General features: G+C 48.2%; 1 protein-coding gene across 1 annotated transcript in view; it reads left to right on the top strand.

The window, feature by feature from the left end:
* Galm (galactose mutarotase) overlaps positions 1 to 12861 on the top strand; it is a 51592-nt gene extending 38731 nt beyond the window's left edge. The window contains exons 5-7 of the mRNA XM_051165136.1: positions 8455 to 8596; positions 11304 to 11478; positions 12537 to 12861. Coding sequence (XP_051021093.1) covers positions 8455 to 8596; positions 11304 to 11478; positions 12537 to 12614 — 395 coding nt within the window. The 3' untranslated portion in view covers positions 12615 to 12861. The remainder of the gene's footprint in view (positions 1 to 8454; positions 8597 to 11303; positions 11479 to 12536) is intronic.
* The last annotated feature ends 4788 nt before the right edge of the window (positions 12862 to 17649 follow it).

Below are 17649 nucleotides of genomic sequence, written 5' to 3'. Positions count from 1 at the left end.
TCCTCAACAGGTTCCCGTTGGTTGGTTGGTTGGTTGGTTTGGTTTGGTTTGGTTTTTGATTGTTTGAAACAGAGCTTCTCTGTGTAGCCTTGGCTGTCCTGGACTTGCTTTGAAGGCCAGGCTGGCCTTGGACTCACAGAGATCCGCTTGCCTTTGCTTCCCTGAATGCTGGGATCACAGGCATGTACCATACTGTCTGGGTTTGGGCGTGGTGGCACACACCTTTAATCCCAGCACTTGGGAGACAGAGGCAAGCAGATCGCTGTGAATTCGAGGCCAACCTGGTCTACAAAGTGAGCCCAGGACAGCCAAGGCTACACAGAGAAACCCTGTCTCAAAAAAAAAAAAAAAAAAAAAAAACTAAAAATGAAATAATTATTTATTAAGTATATTTATTAAGATCCACATGCCTCTGCCTCCCAAGTGCTGGGATTAAAGGCGTGCGCCACCATGCCTGGCCCTCTACCCTGTTTCTTATGCCTTTTACCTATCCTCCAATTGTGAGAGCTCACTTAGGATCTGTGTAATGTTATATAGATGTGTCTAGCTTGTGTCCCAAACATAAGTTCGTCAGAAGCAGAAGTCTATTCCTGTGTTGTCATCTCTTGTCCCTCATCGAATCAGCCAATCCTGACTCATCTTTTATGATCAGGTTTCTGTAACACCTCTGAGAAACCTTTGTTGGCCCACATCCCACAATGATGGCATTTTCACAGCCTTGTAACGGCTTATATTGTGAGTCTGTCTCTGCCACATGGTTTTGGGCTTCCTGAGGTCAGTTTAACCATTGACAAGGATGATACAAGAAACAAACAAGACAAAACTTCCTGTTCGTGTGTGTGCACATGCATGTGAAGTCAGAGGTAACCTCGCTGCTCTTCCTTTGTACCATCCATTTGCCTTTTGAGATCTCTCACTGGCCTGGAACTTACCAAGCTGGCTTGGCTTGCTGGCCAGTGAGCCCCAAGGAGCTGCCAGTCTGCATCTTCCTGGAGCTGGAATTACCTGTCATCTTGCCTGACATTTTAAATTTTATTTTTTATATAAGTTCTGGAGATTCACTCAGGTCCTGGAGCACTCCATTTACTAAGTGATCACCCTGGTCCCTATTTTTGGTTTTCCCTGGTGCAAAAATAATTTCAAGAATCCATGCTCTTGATGTAGGCTCTCTTGAAGGCCCTTAAAAACCATGTGCAGGGCCTGGAGAGATGATAGCTCAGTGGTTAAGAGCACTGCTTGCACTTCCAAAGGACCTGAGTTCAGTTCCCAGCACCTACATGGCAGCTTACAACTGTCTGTAACCCTAAGATCTGACACCCTCACACAAATGCACATAAATTTAAATAAAATAAAATGTTTAAAAAAAAAAAACATGTGCAAAGGCAGGGAGGTGGGTGGGTGGGAGAAAGAGAGAGGAGGGGGAAGAGAGAGGGAGAGAGAGAGAAGCCTCTGTACGGACTTGTCAGTCAGTGCTGATAGGCGACAACACCCTGGAGCAACCGCTAACATAACAAACCAACATAGTCATTTATTGTCACGTTGTTTCTTTTAGTCAGGGCGAGTCATCCTCTAGGGCCTCCAGCAAACATCAGAGCTGGCACGTAAACATCTATAGACTTCTTTTGCCTGTTGGCATTGGCTTTTGGTTGGGAGCTCAGCTGAGGCTATCTCTCCCCCTTCCCCCCCACCCCACTCCCACTCCCCTACCCCCCACCCCGCCTGCACACTCCTCCTTGTGATGTGGGCTTCCTAATTGATATCATGGCTGCCTCTCAAGAGCACATGTCTTAAGAGAGCAGTCCAGGCAGAGGCTGCTTTATATTTCATAACCTCGTCTCAGGAATCACACCCCAGCGTGATTCAGGCAATTATTATGGTGCACATAAGTTCAAGAGGGAGAGAAAGATGCCAGCTGTCAGTCAGGGAGTGTTAGTATTGTCGTTCTGCGTTCTCTGCTGCTGTCAGGGGTGCAGCGTACGGCAGAGGTCCAGTCCTCTGGCAGGCTGGCCCAGGTGCTCTTGGCTTCCGGAGCAGGAACAGAGGAACTTTTAGAATCAAAGTTTCTGCTTCTTTCAGGAGTGGCTAGAGTGCTCTGAGGAGGCCTGTGTGCAAGGCTCCTGGATCTCACAGGGGTGTGGAAAAGCATTTCCCACTGTGTTACAATTAGCTTTTTAAAAAAAAATGAGATTGCTGGTACCAAACCGGGCGTCCCAAAGCTGGTGATGATACTGCAGTGTTATAGCCCATCGGCCTAGCTGCTGAGCCAACGGCAACAGATGGCTAGAAGGCAGGCCTGGCCACTGCTGCTTCATCAGTCATGAGAGGGCTTCAGCAGCTGCCTCGGCAGTCAAGCCTGGGGACCCAGCAGCGAATTCTTCAGGGAGCAGGAGAGCCCTTCCTTCCCCAGGATAAATGACGAGTCTCAGACTGTCGTGGTGAAAAATAATGGCAGCCTGTTTATTTCGTGTGAAACAAGGCAATTGGGGGGTGGGGGAGGTTTGGAGGGTGAATGTGTTTGGGTCTCTGGGGCTAGGGGTGTCAGGGAGACTTCATTTACATGCAGCAGTACCATCCTATCGTAAGAAGAGGAATGCAATACATAACTGTCCATGGGCTGGGCATGGTAGCTCACACCTTTAATCCCAGCACTCGGGAGGCAGAGGCAGGCAGATCGCTGTGAGTTCGAGGCCAGCTTTGTCTACAAAGCAAGTTCAAGGCAGGCAAGGCTACACAGTGAAACCTTGCCTCAAAAAAAAAACAAAAAAACAAAAACAAAAAAACAAACAAAGAAACAAAAACAAAACAAACAAAAAACATAATTTTCCTTGGGTAGGGGAAGAACTCCCAAGACATCTCATTAGCATAGGGTAGGTGTTTCTAGGAATCCCTAGGTGCACACTGAACCCTTTTCTTATCAGGAAAGGCTCAGGCCTGTAATCTGCCTCAGGGGTATGTGACACTTCTTATAGGATCTGGAGTTTCCCCAGATCAAAGGGAAATGAGGGAACCCAGTTGAGGATAATGCCAGCCTTTGACCTTCCCAGCAAGGCCCAACAAGTATGTGGGAAAGGGCACATGAGGGATGGGATGTAGACTAGGGTGCCGTCTGCCACAGACATGAAGAAAGGCCACACTCCGTGATAAAATGTGAGCGTGAGACCCTCAGTGACATAAGGGAAATCAAGGCAGGTGGGTTGCAAAAGAGCTGAGTGCTCTCTTCACTTTCAGAGAGTAAGTAATCATCACTGTCAAGGAGGCAGCCAGGAGGAAGGAGGCTAACTCCTGGTAATGGATGTCTAGCATTGTCAGGAAGTTCTGTCTTTGATGATCACATCCACTTCTTGCAAAACTGGCACAGCTGTTATGGCCAGCGCACATGCTCATGAAACTAACTCTCAGTCGACTCTGTCCGTTCACACACCCTTTCTCCAGCCAATTCCCCTCACTTCTGGGCCACTGTCACTCCAGCACCATCACTGTCACAATTCCTGGCCTTTTCCTTATTCATACTTGTGGATCTTGATCTGCTAGCCCCTTAAATCACGCGATCTTCAGATAGCCTTGTCCTCCACGGGTCCTCACCTCACAGCCCTCTGTGGCCACTCTGCAGGAGGTCAGCCCTCTGTGGCCACTCTTCAGGGGGTCAGCCCTCTGTGGCCACTCTTCAGGATGTCAGCCCTCTGTGGCCACTCTTCAGGGGGGTCAGCCCTCTGTGGCCACTCTTCAGGGGGTCAGCCCTCTGTGGCCACTCTTCAGGGGGTCAGCCCTCTGTGGCCACTCTTCAGGGGGTCAGCCCTCTGTGGCTACTCTTCAGGGGGTCAGCCCTCTGTGGCCACTCTTCAGGATGTCAGCCCTCTGTGGCCACTCTTCAGGAGGTCAGCCCTCTGTGGCCACTCTTCAGGAGGTCAGCCCTCTGTGGCCACTCTTCAGGATGTCAGCCCTCTGTGGCCACTCTTCAGGGGGGTCAGCCCTCTGTGGCCACTCTTCAGGATGTCAGCCCTCTGTGGCCACTCTGCAGGATGTCAGCCCTCTGTGGCCACTCTTCAGGGGGTCAGCCCTCTGTGGCCACTCTTCAGGAGGTCAGCCCTCTGTGGCCACTCTGCAGGAGGTCAGCCCTCTGTGGCCACTCTGCAGGAGGTCAGCCCTCTGTGGCCACTCTTCAGGGGGTCAGCCCTCTGTGGCCACTCTTCAGGATGTCAGCCCTCTGTGGCCACTCTTCAGGATGTCAGCCCTCTGTGGCCACTCTTCAGGGGGGTCAGCCCTCTATGGCCACTCTTCAGGATGTCAGCCCTCTGTGGCCACTCTGCAGGATGTCAGCCCTCTGTGGCCACTCTTCAGGGGGTCAGCCCTCTGTGGCCACTCTTCAGGGGGGTCAGCCCTCTGTGGCCACTCTTCAGGGGGTCAGCCCTCTGTGGCCACTCTTCAGGAGGTCAGCCCTCTGTGGCCATTCTTCAGGAGGTCAGCCCTCTGTGGCCACTCTTCAGGAGGTCAGCCCTCTGTGGCCACTCTTCAGGGGGTCAGCCCTCTGTGGCCACTCTTCAGGAGGTCAGCTCTCTGTGGCCACTCTTCAGGGGGTCAGCCCTCTGTGGCCACTCTTCAGGGGGTCATCTTTGAGATCCTATCATCCTTCACCACAGGACCTGCAGCCCTTTCATCCGTCTACCCTTTCCTTCCGCTCTCGCCCACCCACTCATGACCTCACTTCCACCCCTATCCATCCCAGCTGAGGTCGGAGCTCATCACTGAAAAGCACCACTTTGCACACATTGTCAACTTTCTCATCTCTCTCCCTCCTCTTGTACTGTTGCAAGCCGGTCCTAAGCTGGTAGACCCAGCCCAATCATCACAGTTGCTATCCTGAAGTTTTAGGCCTCACCCTGTAGCCATAGGAACCGAAAACGTGGAATTCTTACTCTTGTGTGCCCTCAGGTTTTGCTGCAACGGGGAAGCAGGATCAGTCAGGTCATTCCTGTGCCCTTGAGCTGTACCGACATGTCTTTGGGTCAGAGGTCACCAACTGCCAGGCTTTAGGTTTTGCTTCCCACAGCTTAACATGCCTCCAGCCATATCAGGATAGGCATCCTCTTCCGAAAGCACACAAGATAGATGGTGGGCAGCCAGAGGAAGCAACAGACAGACAGACAGACAGACAGGGATGGGTGGATCTGGTGGCTTTCAAACTAGAACCATGATGTGACATCCTCTCTGTGGGCACATTTTCCACTTCATTTTCATTTTCTGTACACTCAGCTTTGCTCAAAGCCTGATTGATGTCTCTTTTCTATTCTTAGCACAAAGCAGAAACTCACATATGCAGATTAACCGAAGTTAAAGGAGCTTGTTCATTTTGCAGAGTCTTTGAAAGACCAAGAAGACTTAGGGGCTGAGGGGGTCGCCACGGCCGACACATCATAGTAAGTCAGAAAGGGCTGCCGTGGACACCGGAAGGCTTTGTGGCCTGGAGATGTGTCACTTCAGGCAAGTCCCTTTTGCACCTGGCTCAGTGTCTCTGCAAAGTGAGGGGTCTGCATGAGGCCACTCACATGGGCCTTCCGGGCTTTGCATTCTGACTTTGTCACAGATGCTGCCACCTTCGTAGCGGCTGCTGTTCTCCTGCTTTCCTGTCAAGCAAAGGTTCCAGTTCATGCCAGCCACTATGGAGAGCAGGACCCTGCTCCTGTGCTTCAGAACCCACCTTCACAAGAGGCAGAAAACTTGCTATAGTCCAATATTTCGACAGTAGTGCGGTGGATGTTTGATACAGTCTGTTCTGTGTCTGGTGATAGCACAGTAGGAAAGGGATTAGTCTGACTGTGGAAGAGTCCTCCACGGGAGGAACCATGCTACTAGACAGTTTAGAGAGTTCTCTGACTTTTGTTCTTGTTATTGCTTTTTTATAAATGTAAATACCTGAGACAGGGTCTCTCCGTCATGCAGCTCTGGCTGGCCTGGAACTTAGAGTGTAGGCCAGGAGACAGCAGCTTCCTTACAGGCAGACTTGCTCAATATGGGCAAAACAGGCCTGCCCTTTTAAAAAGTCGATGTACCTCTACCCAGATCTAGCCAAGGGACAGGTCATTCTCTACAGTTGAGTGAAGAGTGGGCACTAACTTTCACATGAACTCTGGTGCCCCATATTTGACCATGTCCCCTTGATGGGGAGGCCTGGTGGCACTCAGGGGAAGGATGGCAGGCTACCAAGAAGAGACTTGATACCCTATGAGCATATATAGGGGGAAGAAGTCCCCTTCAGTCACAATCATAGGGGAGGGGAATAGGGTGAAAGTGGGAGGGAGGGAGGAATGAAAGGATGAAGGGATACGCTAACAATTGAGATGTAATATGAATTAATTAATTAATAAATACATATAAAATAAAAAGTCGATGTGAGCTGGGCCATGGTAGCACACGCCTTTAATCCCAGCCCTTGGGAGGCAGAGGCAGGTGGATCTCTGTGAGTCCGAGGCCAGCCTGGTCTGCAAAGGGAATTCCAGGACAGCCAAGGCTACACAGAGAAACCCTGTCTCGAAAAACCAAAAAGACAAAACAAAACGAAAATAAAAGGTTGATGTGGAAACAAGGCTTGGTGAGAAACAGAAGTCCAAAGTTAGGGCCATCACAGGGACTGTGAGGTCTAGTCCCAGAGTTTGAATCCCCAGGGTGTATGTCAAGTGGAAGGAAGTTCTCTCCCTCCTTCAGTGGCATGAACACCCATGTACACGTAGCCACACATGCACACTAATAATCAGAATGCATAGACCTTTGCGACATGTCTAGGAGGTATTTGGGCACACACTCGTTACATGATAAAAGCACTCAGGTGGGAGCAGCCTTGGCTCCTCCAGCAGGTGGGAGCCAGCCCCCCACCCCACCCCTGCTCCTGCTCCTGCTCCTGGTCATGATGGATAACAAGATGTTGTCTTCATAGTGAATTACAGTACGGTCAGAGCTACAGAATAGACTGTGTCGCAAAAAACAAAACATACCTACATACATACATATTATATATTTGTTTGTGTATGCACATATATTTACAATAAGGGAACTCCAAAACCAAAATTACAGTTGAATAATTGTAAACAATCTTGATACATATTTTGCAAAAAGAATGAAACATAGAAACTTTAAGATGGCCACATGTATCTTGGTCAACTTCTCCAGCAGCTGATTTGACTATACTTATTAAGGTCTACATTTTTAAATTAAAAAAAAAAAAAAAAAAAAAAAGTACCAGTGGGCTCTCTACCATCTAGAATTTGGCCTTTGTGCTCCAAAATTAACTACTAAATCTCCCAGAATGAGTCATGGTGCCTAGGATTGACTAGCACAGACTCCGCGGATGGTTTTGCTGCTCTCGTGTTTCTAGCGCCACCTCCTGGAAACAAGGTGCCTTTTACTTTACCTTCTACTCAAACAGATGGAAACCTAAGACTTAAAGAATTTTGAAAAGGGGAGATAGGGGCAGCTCGCCCAAAAAGGAGTAGGAAGGCAGGGAAAATAGCTCAGGGTTTGTAAAGTGCTTGCCTTGCAGGCACAGGGGCCTGAGTTCAATCCCCACTATGTACAGAAAAAAGCCGGGCATGGTGGCAGTTAGCCAACATAGAATGCTACTGAGTTCAGTTTTTACGTGGGTTCTGAAGACTTGAACTCAGGTCCTCATACTTGCAAGGCAAATGCTTTACACTCTGAACCATCTCCACAGCATGAAGTTTTTTTTGTTTGAATACTTTTATTTTACTTTTTGATTTTATTATTATTATTATTTTGTTTTGTTTTTGTTTTTGAGACAGGGTTTCTCTGGGTAGTCTTGACTGTCCTAGACTCACTTTGTAGACCATGCTAGCCTCCAACTCACAGAACCTGCCTCTACCTTTAGGCCCAAGTACTTTTATTTTTTGGTTGGTTTTGTTTTAGAGCCAATTTTTTGATTTTGATTCTTGGGGTTTTTTTGTTTGTGTTTGTTTTTTGTTTTGTTTGGTTAGAACAGGGTCTCTCTGCATAGCCCTGCAACTCATCAGGTAGACCAATCTAGCCTTGAATTGAATGAGACCTGCTTGTCTCTGCCTCCTGAGTGCCAGGATTATAGGTTTATGATTCCACAACTAGAATGCATAAACTTCTGATCCTCCCGCCTCCACCTCCTGTGTGCTGGGATTATAGATGTGGACCACCACATGTAGCTTTATGTGTGTGCTATGGAGGCACTCCAGCAACAGAGCCGCACCCCAGCCCTTTGCCCATTTCATATTGTTTTAGATACTGCATTTGGCAGTCAGTTGCTTATTCTGATCCAGGGAACCCAGCAACTCACTCTCCTCCGTGGGACCCAGGCTCCCATCTCCTCCCCAGAGGGAAAGGAAGGCTGAGAGAGTAGAGCAAGTGGGTCTTGAGGACAGAATGTGTACAGTGTTGGTCTTGGTAATAAGCACTTTTGTTTCTCCATTCTCTTCCCAGGAGTTATTGCTCCAGTAGAAGGAACTGCATTCGACCTGAGAAAGCCAGTGGAGCTTGGGAAACACCTGCAGGAGTTTCACATCCATGGTTTTGACCACAATTTCTGTCTGAAGGAGTCAAAAGAAAAGACTTTTTGTGCAAGGTTGGAACTTTGTCCTTATTGCCTCTCTGGAAGGGAGAAGAAATAGCAATTCTTATTTGAGGAGCTTTTTTTTTTTTTTTTTTTTGGTTTTTGGTTTTTGGTTTTTGAAGACAGGGTTTCTCTGTGTAGCCTTAGCTGTCCTGGACTCACTTTGTAGACCAGGCTAGCCTGGAACTCACAGTGATCCACCTGCCTCTGCCTCCCGAGTGCTGGCATTAAAGGCGTGTGCCCACTGCCAGCAAGGAGCATTTTCTATAACAGTTTCAATAGCACCTAATAGGAACAGGGGTCAAATACCACACCCTGTATCTTTGTAAAGTCCCCTGCCATAAGTGAATTCTGTAGAATCCTTCCTCTCCAACCTGCTCCTCCAGTCCCCTTACCCAGCATCTTCTCTGGCCTTGCATCTCTGGCTGTCCTGTAAGCCCCTTTTCTGTCAGAGGCCCTAATTCTCCTGTTCTGGTTAACTTAACTCCAGAGCCCTTGGTACATTCCTATCTGCAGGGACGGGCTGGAGGCTGCGTTTCTCTTGCAGTTCTCACAGCTCCCACCCCCAGTTTGACAATGGAATACATACCCTCTTCTCACTCAAATCCAGTCATTCTGTGTGTGGAAGTCCTGATCTTTCCCCTACTGCCTAATACCGTGCTTGGCATGAACAACTGGTCAGCTCATGGCTGTGGAGCCGGGCGTCTAGGGGGAGACGTGACTCATACCTTGATAGAGACAAATACTTTCCGAACCTCATCCCTGGAGCTCTAGGAACAGGGGCCTTTGGGTTCCATCGGCTCAGGATAACCCCTTCCTGTGTGCATACCTACTGTGTGCATACCCATTGTCATATTCCTCTCCTCACCACCCCTACCTAAGGAGGCCTTCCTCTCTTCTTCCCGTTGATTCAAATCCTGGGCCCCCTCTTTCCAAATGTTTTCTCCAACCTCTTGGTTGACAACACATTTTGCATTTTTAAAATTTATTTATTTATTTATTTATAGTTTTCAAGTCAGGGTTTCTCTGTGTAGCCTTGGCTGTCCTGGACTCACTTTGTAGACTAGGCTGGCCTTGAACTCACAGAGATCTGCCTGGCTCTGCCTCCTGAGTGCTGGGATTACAGGCGTGCTCCACTATGCCTGGCTTTGCATTTTAATTTTTTTTAAATTATATTATTATTAGTGCAGTTTTGTGGAGGAAGGAGGAGAGGCACATGTACTGGCAGAGCCATCTCACCAGCCCAACAACATGCTTTGTTTGAATGATTTCCTGTGATCCAGGCCTTTCTTTATATCCTTTTGACAGGAAGTACAGACCTAGGCCAGTATGTTCAACCAGGTGTGGTGGTGCACACCTTTAATCCCACCACTTGGGAGGCAGAGGCAGGCAAATCCTGAGTTCGAGGCCCCCCTGGTCTACAGAGCTAATTCCAGGACAACTAGGGCCAGGGCTGCACAGAGAAACCCTGTCTCGAAAATACCAAACAAAAGAAATACAGAACCAGGTAGGAGTACCACTTCTACAGAGGCCTGGTTTGAAAACAAACAACATAGTGACTCCAGGAACCCCACAGCAGGACTGTTCTGGGGAGACCTGAGGCCAGCTGAAGACCTTGGGAAAGAAGGTTTAGTCAGAAAAACATCTCTCCTCTGTTTTTCATAAGACCTGGCTGCTTACTGTCAAACCAACAGAGCACCCCAACACTGTGGTGGTGGTCGGGGAAGTGTCTGGGGCTGGAGATGCGGCTCAGAGAATCAGAACCCAGAGCTACCCAACTCACACATACCTTTTCTTTATACCAAGACAAGGCTTCTCTGTGTAGCCCCAGCTGTCCTGTAGACAAGGCTGACCTTGAACTTAGACACCCTCCTGCCTGGGCCCCCCGGAGTGCTGGGACTAAGGCTGTGCACCACCACACCTGGTTGAACATACCACACTTTTCTCAGAAGAAGAGTTAGGCTGCTTCGAACCACTTGTAGCTCCAGATCCAGCAGGTCTGATGTCCTTTGCTTGCCTTCAAGAGCACCTGTATTCATGTGCATATTTCCACACACACGCACATGCTTAAAAATATAAACAGCCAAGTGTGGTGGTGCACGCCTTTTATCCCAGTACTTTGGAGGTAGAGGCTTGTGGATCACTGTGAGTTCGAGGCCAGCCTGGTCTACAAAGTGAGTCCAGGACATCCAAGGCTACACAGAGAAACCCTGTCTCGAAAAACCAAAAAATAAAAATAAAAAAGAACATATACATAAACAAACTGGACAGTAGGACAGTAGTTTGCATGCCTTTAATCCCCGCACTCCAGAGGGAGAGGCAGGAAGAGGTCTGAGTTCCAGTGCAACCTGGGCCACACCCTTGGGAGGCATGTCTCAGTGGAAGTGGCAGTGGCCATGTGCTTCATCTCCAACATCTCTACAGAAGCATCTCAGCATCCTAGAACTGCCTCTCTCCAGCCTGCCTGCCTGCTCCTCCACACCCGTAACTGGCTGAGGTCAGCCTGTGGTACCGTTGCCCAGAGAGGCCAAGACTCGTGAGGAGTTGTTTCTGTTTCTGAAGGTCAACAGCTCATGGCTCCCCTGTAAAGCTTCTAGAATCTTCATCCAGTTTTTATCTCCTGCATCTTTCTTGCCCGGCTTCTGTGGCCAGTTCTGCTTCCAGTCAGTTTCCTGGCCTCTTTCTTCCACGTTCAAATGTTGCTTGTCTTATCCCACAGGGTGCATCATGCCGGAAGTGGACGGACCCTGGAAGTATACACCACCCAACCTGGCATCCAGTTTTACACAGGCAACTTCCTGGATGGCACTCTGAAAGGCAAGAGTGGAGCCGTCTATCCCAAGCACTCCGGTTTCTGCCTGGAGACCCAGAACTGGCCTGATGCTGTCAATCAGGTAAGGCTACAAGTTGGCTTGTCAGAGTGGCGTTGACCCACAATCGCTCAGCATGGCAGGTCACAGCACTCAAGTCAGGCTGTGTAATTAAAGCTCATGTTCTTGCTTTTCAATGAGGACAGCCACAGAAAACCCACAGCTAAGGAACCGGTAAAAGCGCGAAGTTTGTTGGGCGCAGTGGTGCACCCCTGTAAATCCCAGCAGGCAGGAAGGCACAGGCAGGTGGATCTCTGTGTGTTCGAGGCCAGCTTGGTCTACAAAGCCAGTCCAGGACAGCCAAGGCCACACAGAGAAACCCTGTCTCAAGAAAAAAGGGGCAGCGGGGTTTGCAAACTTTGTACCATCACCATCTTTCTTCAGTGTTTCTCTTCTCACTTCTTGTTTTCTGCACGTTCTTGGGGAGTGGGAGGTGTGTAGCGACATGCCATGGTGGTTAGAGGACAACTTGCAGGGCTTGGTTCGCCTTCATGCGGGTTCCAGTGATAAACTCCGGTTATCAGCCTTGCCCTCGACCACCTTTACCTCCTGAACGGTCTTGCCAGCCCACATCCATTCTGTTTGTTTGTCTGGTTTTTGACACAGGGTTTCTCTGGGTGGCCCTGGTTGTCCTGGAACTCTGTAGACCAGGCTGGCCTCGAACTCACAGAGATCCACCTGCCTCTGCCTCCCCAAGTACTGGGATTAGAGGTGTGCACCACCACCACCTGGCTTACATCCACTCTTTGAAGAGGCCCTCCAAATCCTTCCTCCCTGTTTGTTTTCTCCTTTCCTCTCTAGTTGCTACTTAGAGCAGTGCTCCTCACCGTGTCATCCATGGGGACAAGCTTGTGGTTTACTCCGGAGTCAAGGCAATGCTTCCCATAGCAAGTCTTGCTTTGACAAAGAAGGCCTGGTGCTGTGGTAGATTTTTAATTTCTCTGAAAGTCAGCAACGCGCTGTCCTCACACTGGCACCAGTCCACATACACTGCTCCGGAGACTAGCACAGAAGCAGCCCCACGTGGCTGTTTGTATAGCCAGGATGGCTGGTAAGGTCTAATTGCTGATTTCTTTCCACAGCCCCAGTTCCCTCCTGTGCTGCTGGTGCCCGGGAAGGAGTACGACCACACCACCTGGTTCAAGTTTTCTGTTGCTTAAAGAAGACTGAGGATGAGACCTGGCTCAGAGCCAGGCTGGTCCCCACTAGCCGGCCTCCTATCCAGCGAGGGCTTGGAAGCTTTAAAGTGGCCCCACGTCTTATGCCTGGTGGCTGCTGTAGTAGCTTGAATACTGATGTCCTCCCAACAGCTGTCTTCAGGCCATGTCTAATGACCGGCTCTGCTCTCTGTCCAGTTCAGGTGGCAAATTAGCTCTTCTACTAATGCCCTCATCTAAGGTCTGATCCTCGGGACTCTCCTGCTGTTACAGGCTCCGTCTCTCCATCCTGTCTGTTTCCTTAAGCCTTCCTTTCTTTGATGGAACTCCCTTGTTTTTCTTGTCTCTTCTTTTACCTCAGACACCCTCCTCCAGAAGTTAGTATAACAGTTTTAGGTTATACTAAACCAACAGGGCTTGGGTTCAGGCTATGAGAATTCAGGTCCTCCTCTGTGCTTCTATTTCAGTTTGCCTAAACATTCCTAGGGTCACTGAAGGACAAGTAGGATTTTAGACCCTGCTCCGTCAGACCTTTCTTCTTAGACTTACTGTAGGAGCCACAGAGATGGCACACACTGCTCTTGCATAAGACCAGCACCCATGTCAGGTTCACAACTGCCTATAATTCTAGCTCTAGGGGATCAAGTGCCCTCTTGTGGTCTCCATGAGTACCCACACTCATGTGCACATACACACACCCACCTACTCACAATTGAAAATAAATTTTAAAATTAAAAAAAAAAATCACTTTAGAATGATTAGAGTGAGTTGAACTATCTTTTTAGTCTTAGAAATGGTGTGGTTTAAATGGTAAAATCTAAATGTTAGAATAATTTAGGTTTTCCTGCCTTTGAGGCTCACTAGGAGCTCGGCTAAGGTGTAGGAAGGTGCATAGGTGTAGAGGGCAGGAGCTGAATGAGAGCAGCTCACACAAACAGTGCCTGCAGCATTGTACTTTGCGCTAGAACTAGATGCTATGTTGAGCCAAAATGGCTGAAGGCTCCTCTTTTCCTCTGTGATTACTGATTTTGAAAAAAAAAAAAATAGTTTGTTAATACCTGCTACAATCAGTTGAAATAAAACCAAATTTTCACCTTCAGGAGACTCTTGTTTGTTCATTCTGTGTGTGTGTGTGTGTGTGTTTGTGTTTGTGTATGTGTGTGTTTTCGTTCATGCATGCTCCATGTCTGCCTATGTGGGCGCTCTAGGAGGATTTGGATAACTTCATGTTTCCTCTTAAGTCAATGTTTTCACTGAAACTGGAGCTCGCCTTTTTTCAGCTAGGCTGGCTGCCAGGAAGCCTCATCTGTCCTCTACCACTCCCCCTACACCTGGGGTGAGAGCTGTGCACTACCATGCTCAATCTTTCTGTGTGGGTGCTAGGTATCTGAGCTCAGATGCTCATGAGTGCACAGCGAACACACTTACTTGATGAGCTATGCTTCCAGCCTGTCTTCTCAGCTGTGACACAAAGGGACAAGAAGATGACTTCTGCAGGGTAGGACCTAGAGCTGATATCAATCATGTTCTTTTTCTTCTGGCCCAGGGTCCCCCAGTGCTGCTGGAGCCCCAGGAAAGGGTGCATAGTAAGTGCTTCAGATGACCACAGCCCTAAGCAACCAAAGCGAGGAGTCTGGAGCATCTGCTCAGAGCTCCTGACAATCTACTTTGATCACGTTCTTTGAGGACCCTCTGTGTAAATAAATCATTACTGTTCCCATTGTGGGGAGCTGTTTCCTCCTAGAGAGAGGACAGAAGCTCCTAAAAGTCAGGAAGTTCTGAAAGTTATAAGATTTGCAAGGTCCCTCCTTCCAGGTTATAGAAGCAATGTATTGGTCAGGGTTCTCTAGAGTAATGGAAATTAAGTGTGTGTGTGTGTGTGTGTGTTTGCATGCTGTGGTCCAGCTAAACTGAACAGAAGGTCCAACAATCCAGTAATTGTTCAGTCCACAAGGCTGAATCTCTCAACTGGTCTCCAGTATACAACAGAATCTTATAAAAAGCTGTAATGCCAGCAAAGGAATGGATTTGCTAGGGAGGTGAGAGCAAGCAAGCAAAGAACAAACACTTCCTTGTCCCATGTCTTTATATAGGCGTCCAGGGGAAGGCGTGGCTCAGATTAGCAGAGGATCTTCCTGTCTCAGAAGATCTGGGTTAAGGTGGACTTTCCCACCTGAAAGATCCTCATTAGAAATGAACCTTCTCCCTTCTACAAAGTGAGTCCAGGACAGCCAAGGCTACACAGAGAGACCCTGTCTCGAAAAACAAAACAAACAAACAAAAAGAAAAGAAAAGAAATGGACCCACTTTTCCACTTTAAATCTAGCAAAACTCCCCCCGTAGTGTGCCCTTCCATTTCTGGTCTCAGTTAATTGGGTGCAGCCAAGGCGACTACCAAGAATTGCTGTCAAAAGCGGTAAAGAATCCGTGGGGAGAGGAGACCCCGCAGTCAGTCAAGCTGCCTGAAAGATGTACAAGGGACTCCATGTTACCTTCCGTGAAGCTGTCATCCAGGACTGTATGGGACCCGGCAGTGACGCAGCTGCTTCCGCTCGCCCACATCCTGTAAGTAGCCCCAGCCCCAGCACGATCTGCACTCTGCAGGTAAGCCTGGTAAACTCCCTGACCCACCAGGTTGGACTTTAGACAGTCTGTGCTTGGTGCTGTCTGGGTTGGAGAGATATTTAGTCTCCTCAGGAAGAGTTAATGCGGCAGCCATCTTGCCAGGGCTGTAACCAGCTATTCACTGTAGCTCTATCACAGTGGTTGAATTGTGAGTGGATGCTTTCATCTGACCTTGAAAGGTCAGGTGGGTATTGATGCCCTGGTGAAAAACAGGTCATGGCAGATCCAGGGTCAATGTCTATATCCTTTGATAAGAAGCCCAGTCCTATTGGCACTAAACACAAGAAAAACGGAAACTCCTGTTTTTTTAGGGAGGGAAAAATTATAATTCATGTCTTAGTTACGTTTAATTGTATAACAAAGCATCATGGCCAAGACAGATTTATTATACAAGTTTATTGAGGGTGTGCAGTTTCAGAGGGTGAGTCTGTCACCATCATAGTGGAGAGAGTGGCAGCAGGCAGGCAAGTGTGGCGCTTGAGCAGGAGCTGAGCTCCGTATCCTTATCCTCAAGTAGGAGACGAAGGGGAAGGGCAGTTAGGGCTGAGGGTGGCATGGGCTTTTGAAACCTCAAGTCCCGCCCCCAGTAACACACCTACTCCAATAAGTCATGAATCCCAATCCTTCCCACACAGTTCCACAAACTGGGGACCAAGCATACAAATACACAGGCATGTGTGTGCCATTCTATTCCAGCCACCAGAATTTGTAATACTGATAAGTAGAGAGTTTCTGCCCAATTGCCACTGGCACAAGCATTAGTTAATACTACTTCAATAGAGGGAAATTTGATAGAATCTATCATTATTGCAAAAACTCATGGTCTCGGGCTGGGTGTAGTGTCTCGCACCTTTAATCCCGGTACTCTGGAAGCAGAGGCAAACAGATCTCTGAGTTTGAGGCCAGCCTGGTCTACATAATGAGTTTTAAGACAGCCAGGGCTTTGTAGAGAGACCCTGTCTCAAAATAATAAATTAATTAATAATAAATAAATGGCCAGGCAGTGGTGGCACACGCCTTTAATACCAGCACTGAGGAGGCAGAGGCAGGTGGATCTTTGTGAGTTCAGGGTCAGCCTGGTCTTCAAAGCGAGTCCAGTAACCAAAAAAATGTTTTCAAATAAATGAAGCCTGGCTTTGTGAGGAGAATTCTGAGTACTTGTGAGAAAACAAGAGTCTTGTGACCTCAGTTTCTTCAAAACACAGGCTTCTTCTTAGAATGTGTTTACGAGCTCCTCCCAGGTGTAGCAGATGGGAGTGAATTTACTTCCAATTACTCATTATTGCTTGCAGGTGTTAGCCAATTGAGTGTTTCTATTCCTCTATGGAAAAACATGTTTTTGCCATGTGTGGCTTCTCGTTGTGATTGTATGCGGCTTGAACTCATGAGAACTTTACCCATGTGACTGTTCTTAACCCCCGGAGTATACATTGTCTGAGGCTCTGACTAAAGGTGCCTGAGTGTTTAGTTGGCCTTATTTACCATCTCTGTTCCCCCACCTGTCTCCCCACCTGACTAGCAGTAAACAGGCGGTTGAGAGCACTTGTGCTCTTCCAGAGGCCTGAGTTTGGTTCCTGATGACATGTGTATCAGGCATGTTCACAATCCAGCTCCAGGGGACCTGCTGCCTTCTCCTGGCCTCTTCAGGCACCCAAACATGTGGCATACATTCACAGAGATGAGCCTAAAAAGAAACAAAACACTAGAACAAGCATATAAAGGCAGTCAGAATGTTTATCAAAATGTAATTGGGTTTTTAAATTTTTATTTTATTTTTGGTTTTTCAAGACAGGGTTTCTCTGTGTAGTCTTGGCTGTCCTGGACTCGCTTTGTAGACCAGGCTGGCCTCGAACTCACAGTCATCCACCTGCCTCTGCCTCCCGAGTGCTGGGATTAAAGGTGTGCGCCACCACTCCCGGCCACAATGTGATTGGTAATAATGAAAATTTTAATCTACCAAATGAATGCCATCAACATAGGAAAATAAGTGACTCAATGGTTAAGAGCTCTGTCTGCTCTTCCAGAGGTCCCAAGTTCAATTCCCAGCAACCACTTGGTGGCTCATAGAATGTGATCGGCTACCCTTTTCTGCCATGGACGTGTACATTCAGATAGAGCACTCAGATACATAAATATTTTTTAAAAAGGAAACCCTGTCTCAAAAAAGCAAAACCAAAACCAAATACAACAACAACAACAAAAGCAAAGTGGGGTCAAGAGAAAGGGAAAGCAAGCAAGTATTACTAGAGATCTAGGTGGTTCATATTAATGAGAGGATCAGGCCAGGGGCGCGGTCGGGGAGTAAAGCACTGGCCTACTAAGTGTGAGGACCTGAGTTTGAATCTCCAGCTTTCCCAGAAAGCCAGGAGCTGTAGAGTGTCCTTGTAATCCCAGTACAGAACCGCCAGAACTT

Source organism: Acomys russatus, chromosome 1 (genome assembly GCF_903995435.1).
Source record: "Acomys russatus chromosome 1, mAcoRus1.1, whole genome shotgun sequence".
Taxonomy (NCBI): domain Eukaryota; kingdom Metazoa; phylum Chordata; class Mammalia; order Rodentia; family Muridae; genus Acomys; species Acomys russatus.
The sequence above is the reverse complement of the archived record's forward strand: the minus strand, read 5'-3'. Positions and strand labels throughout refer to the sequence as shown.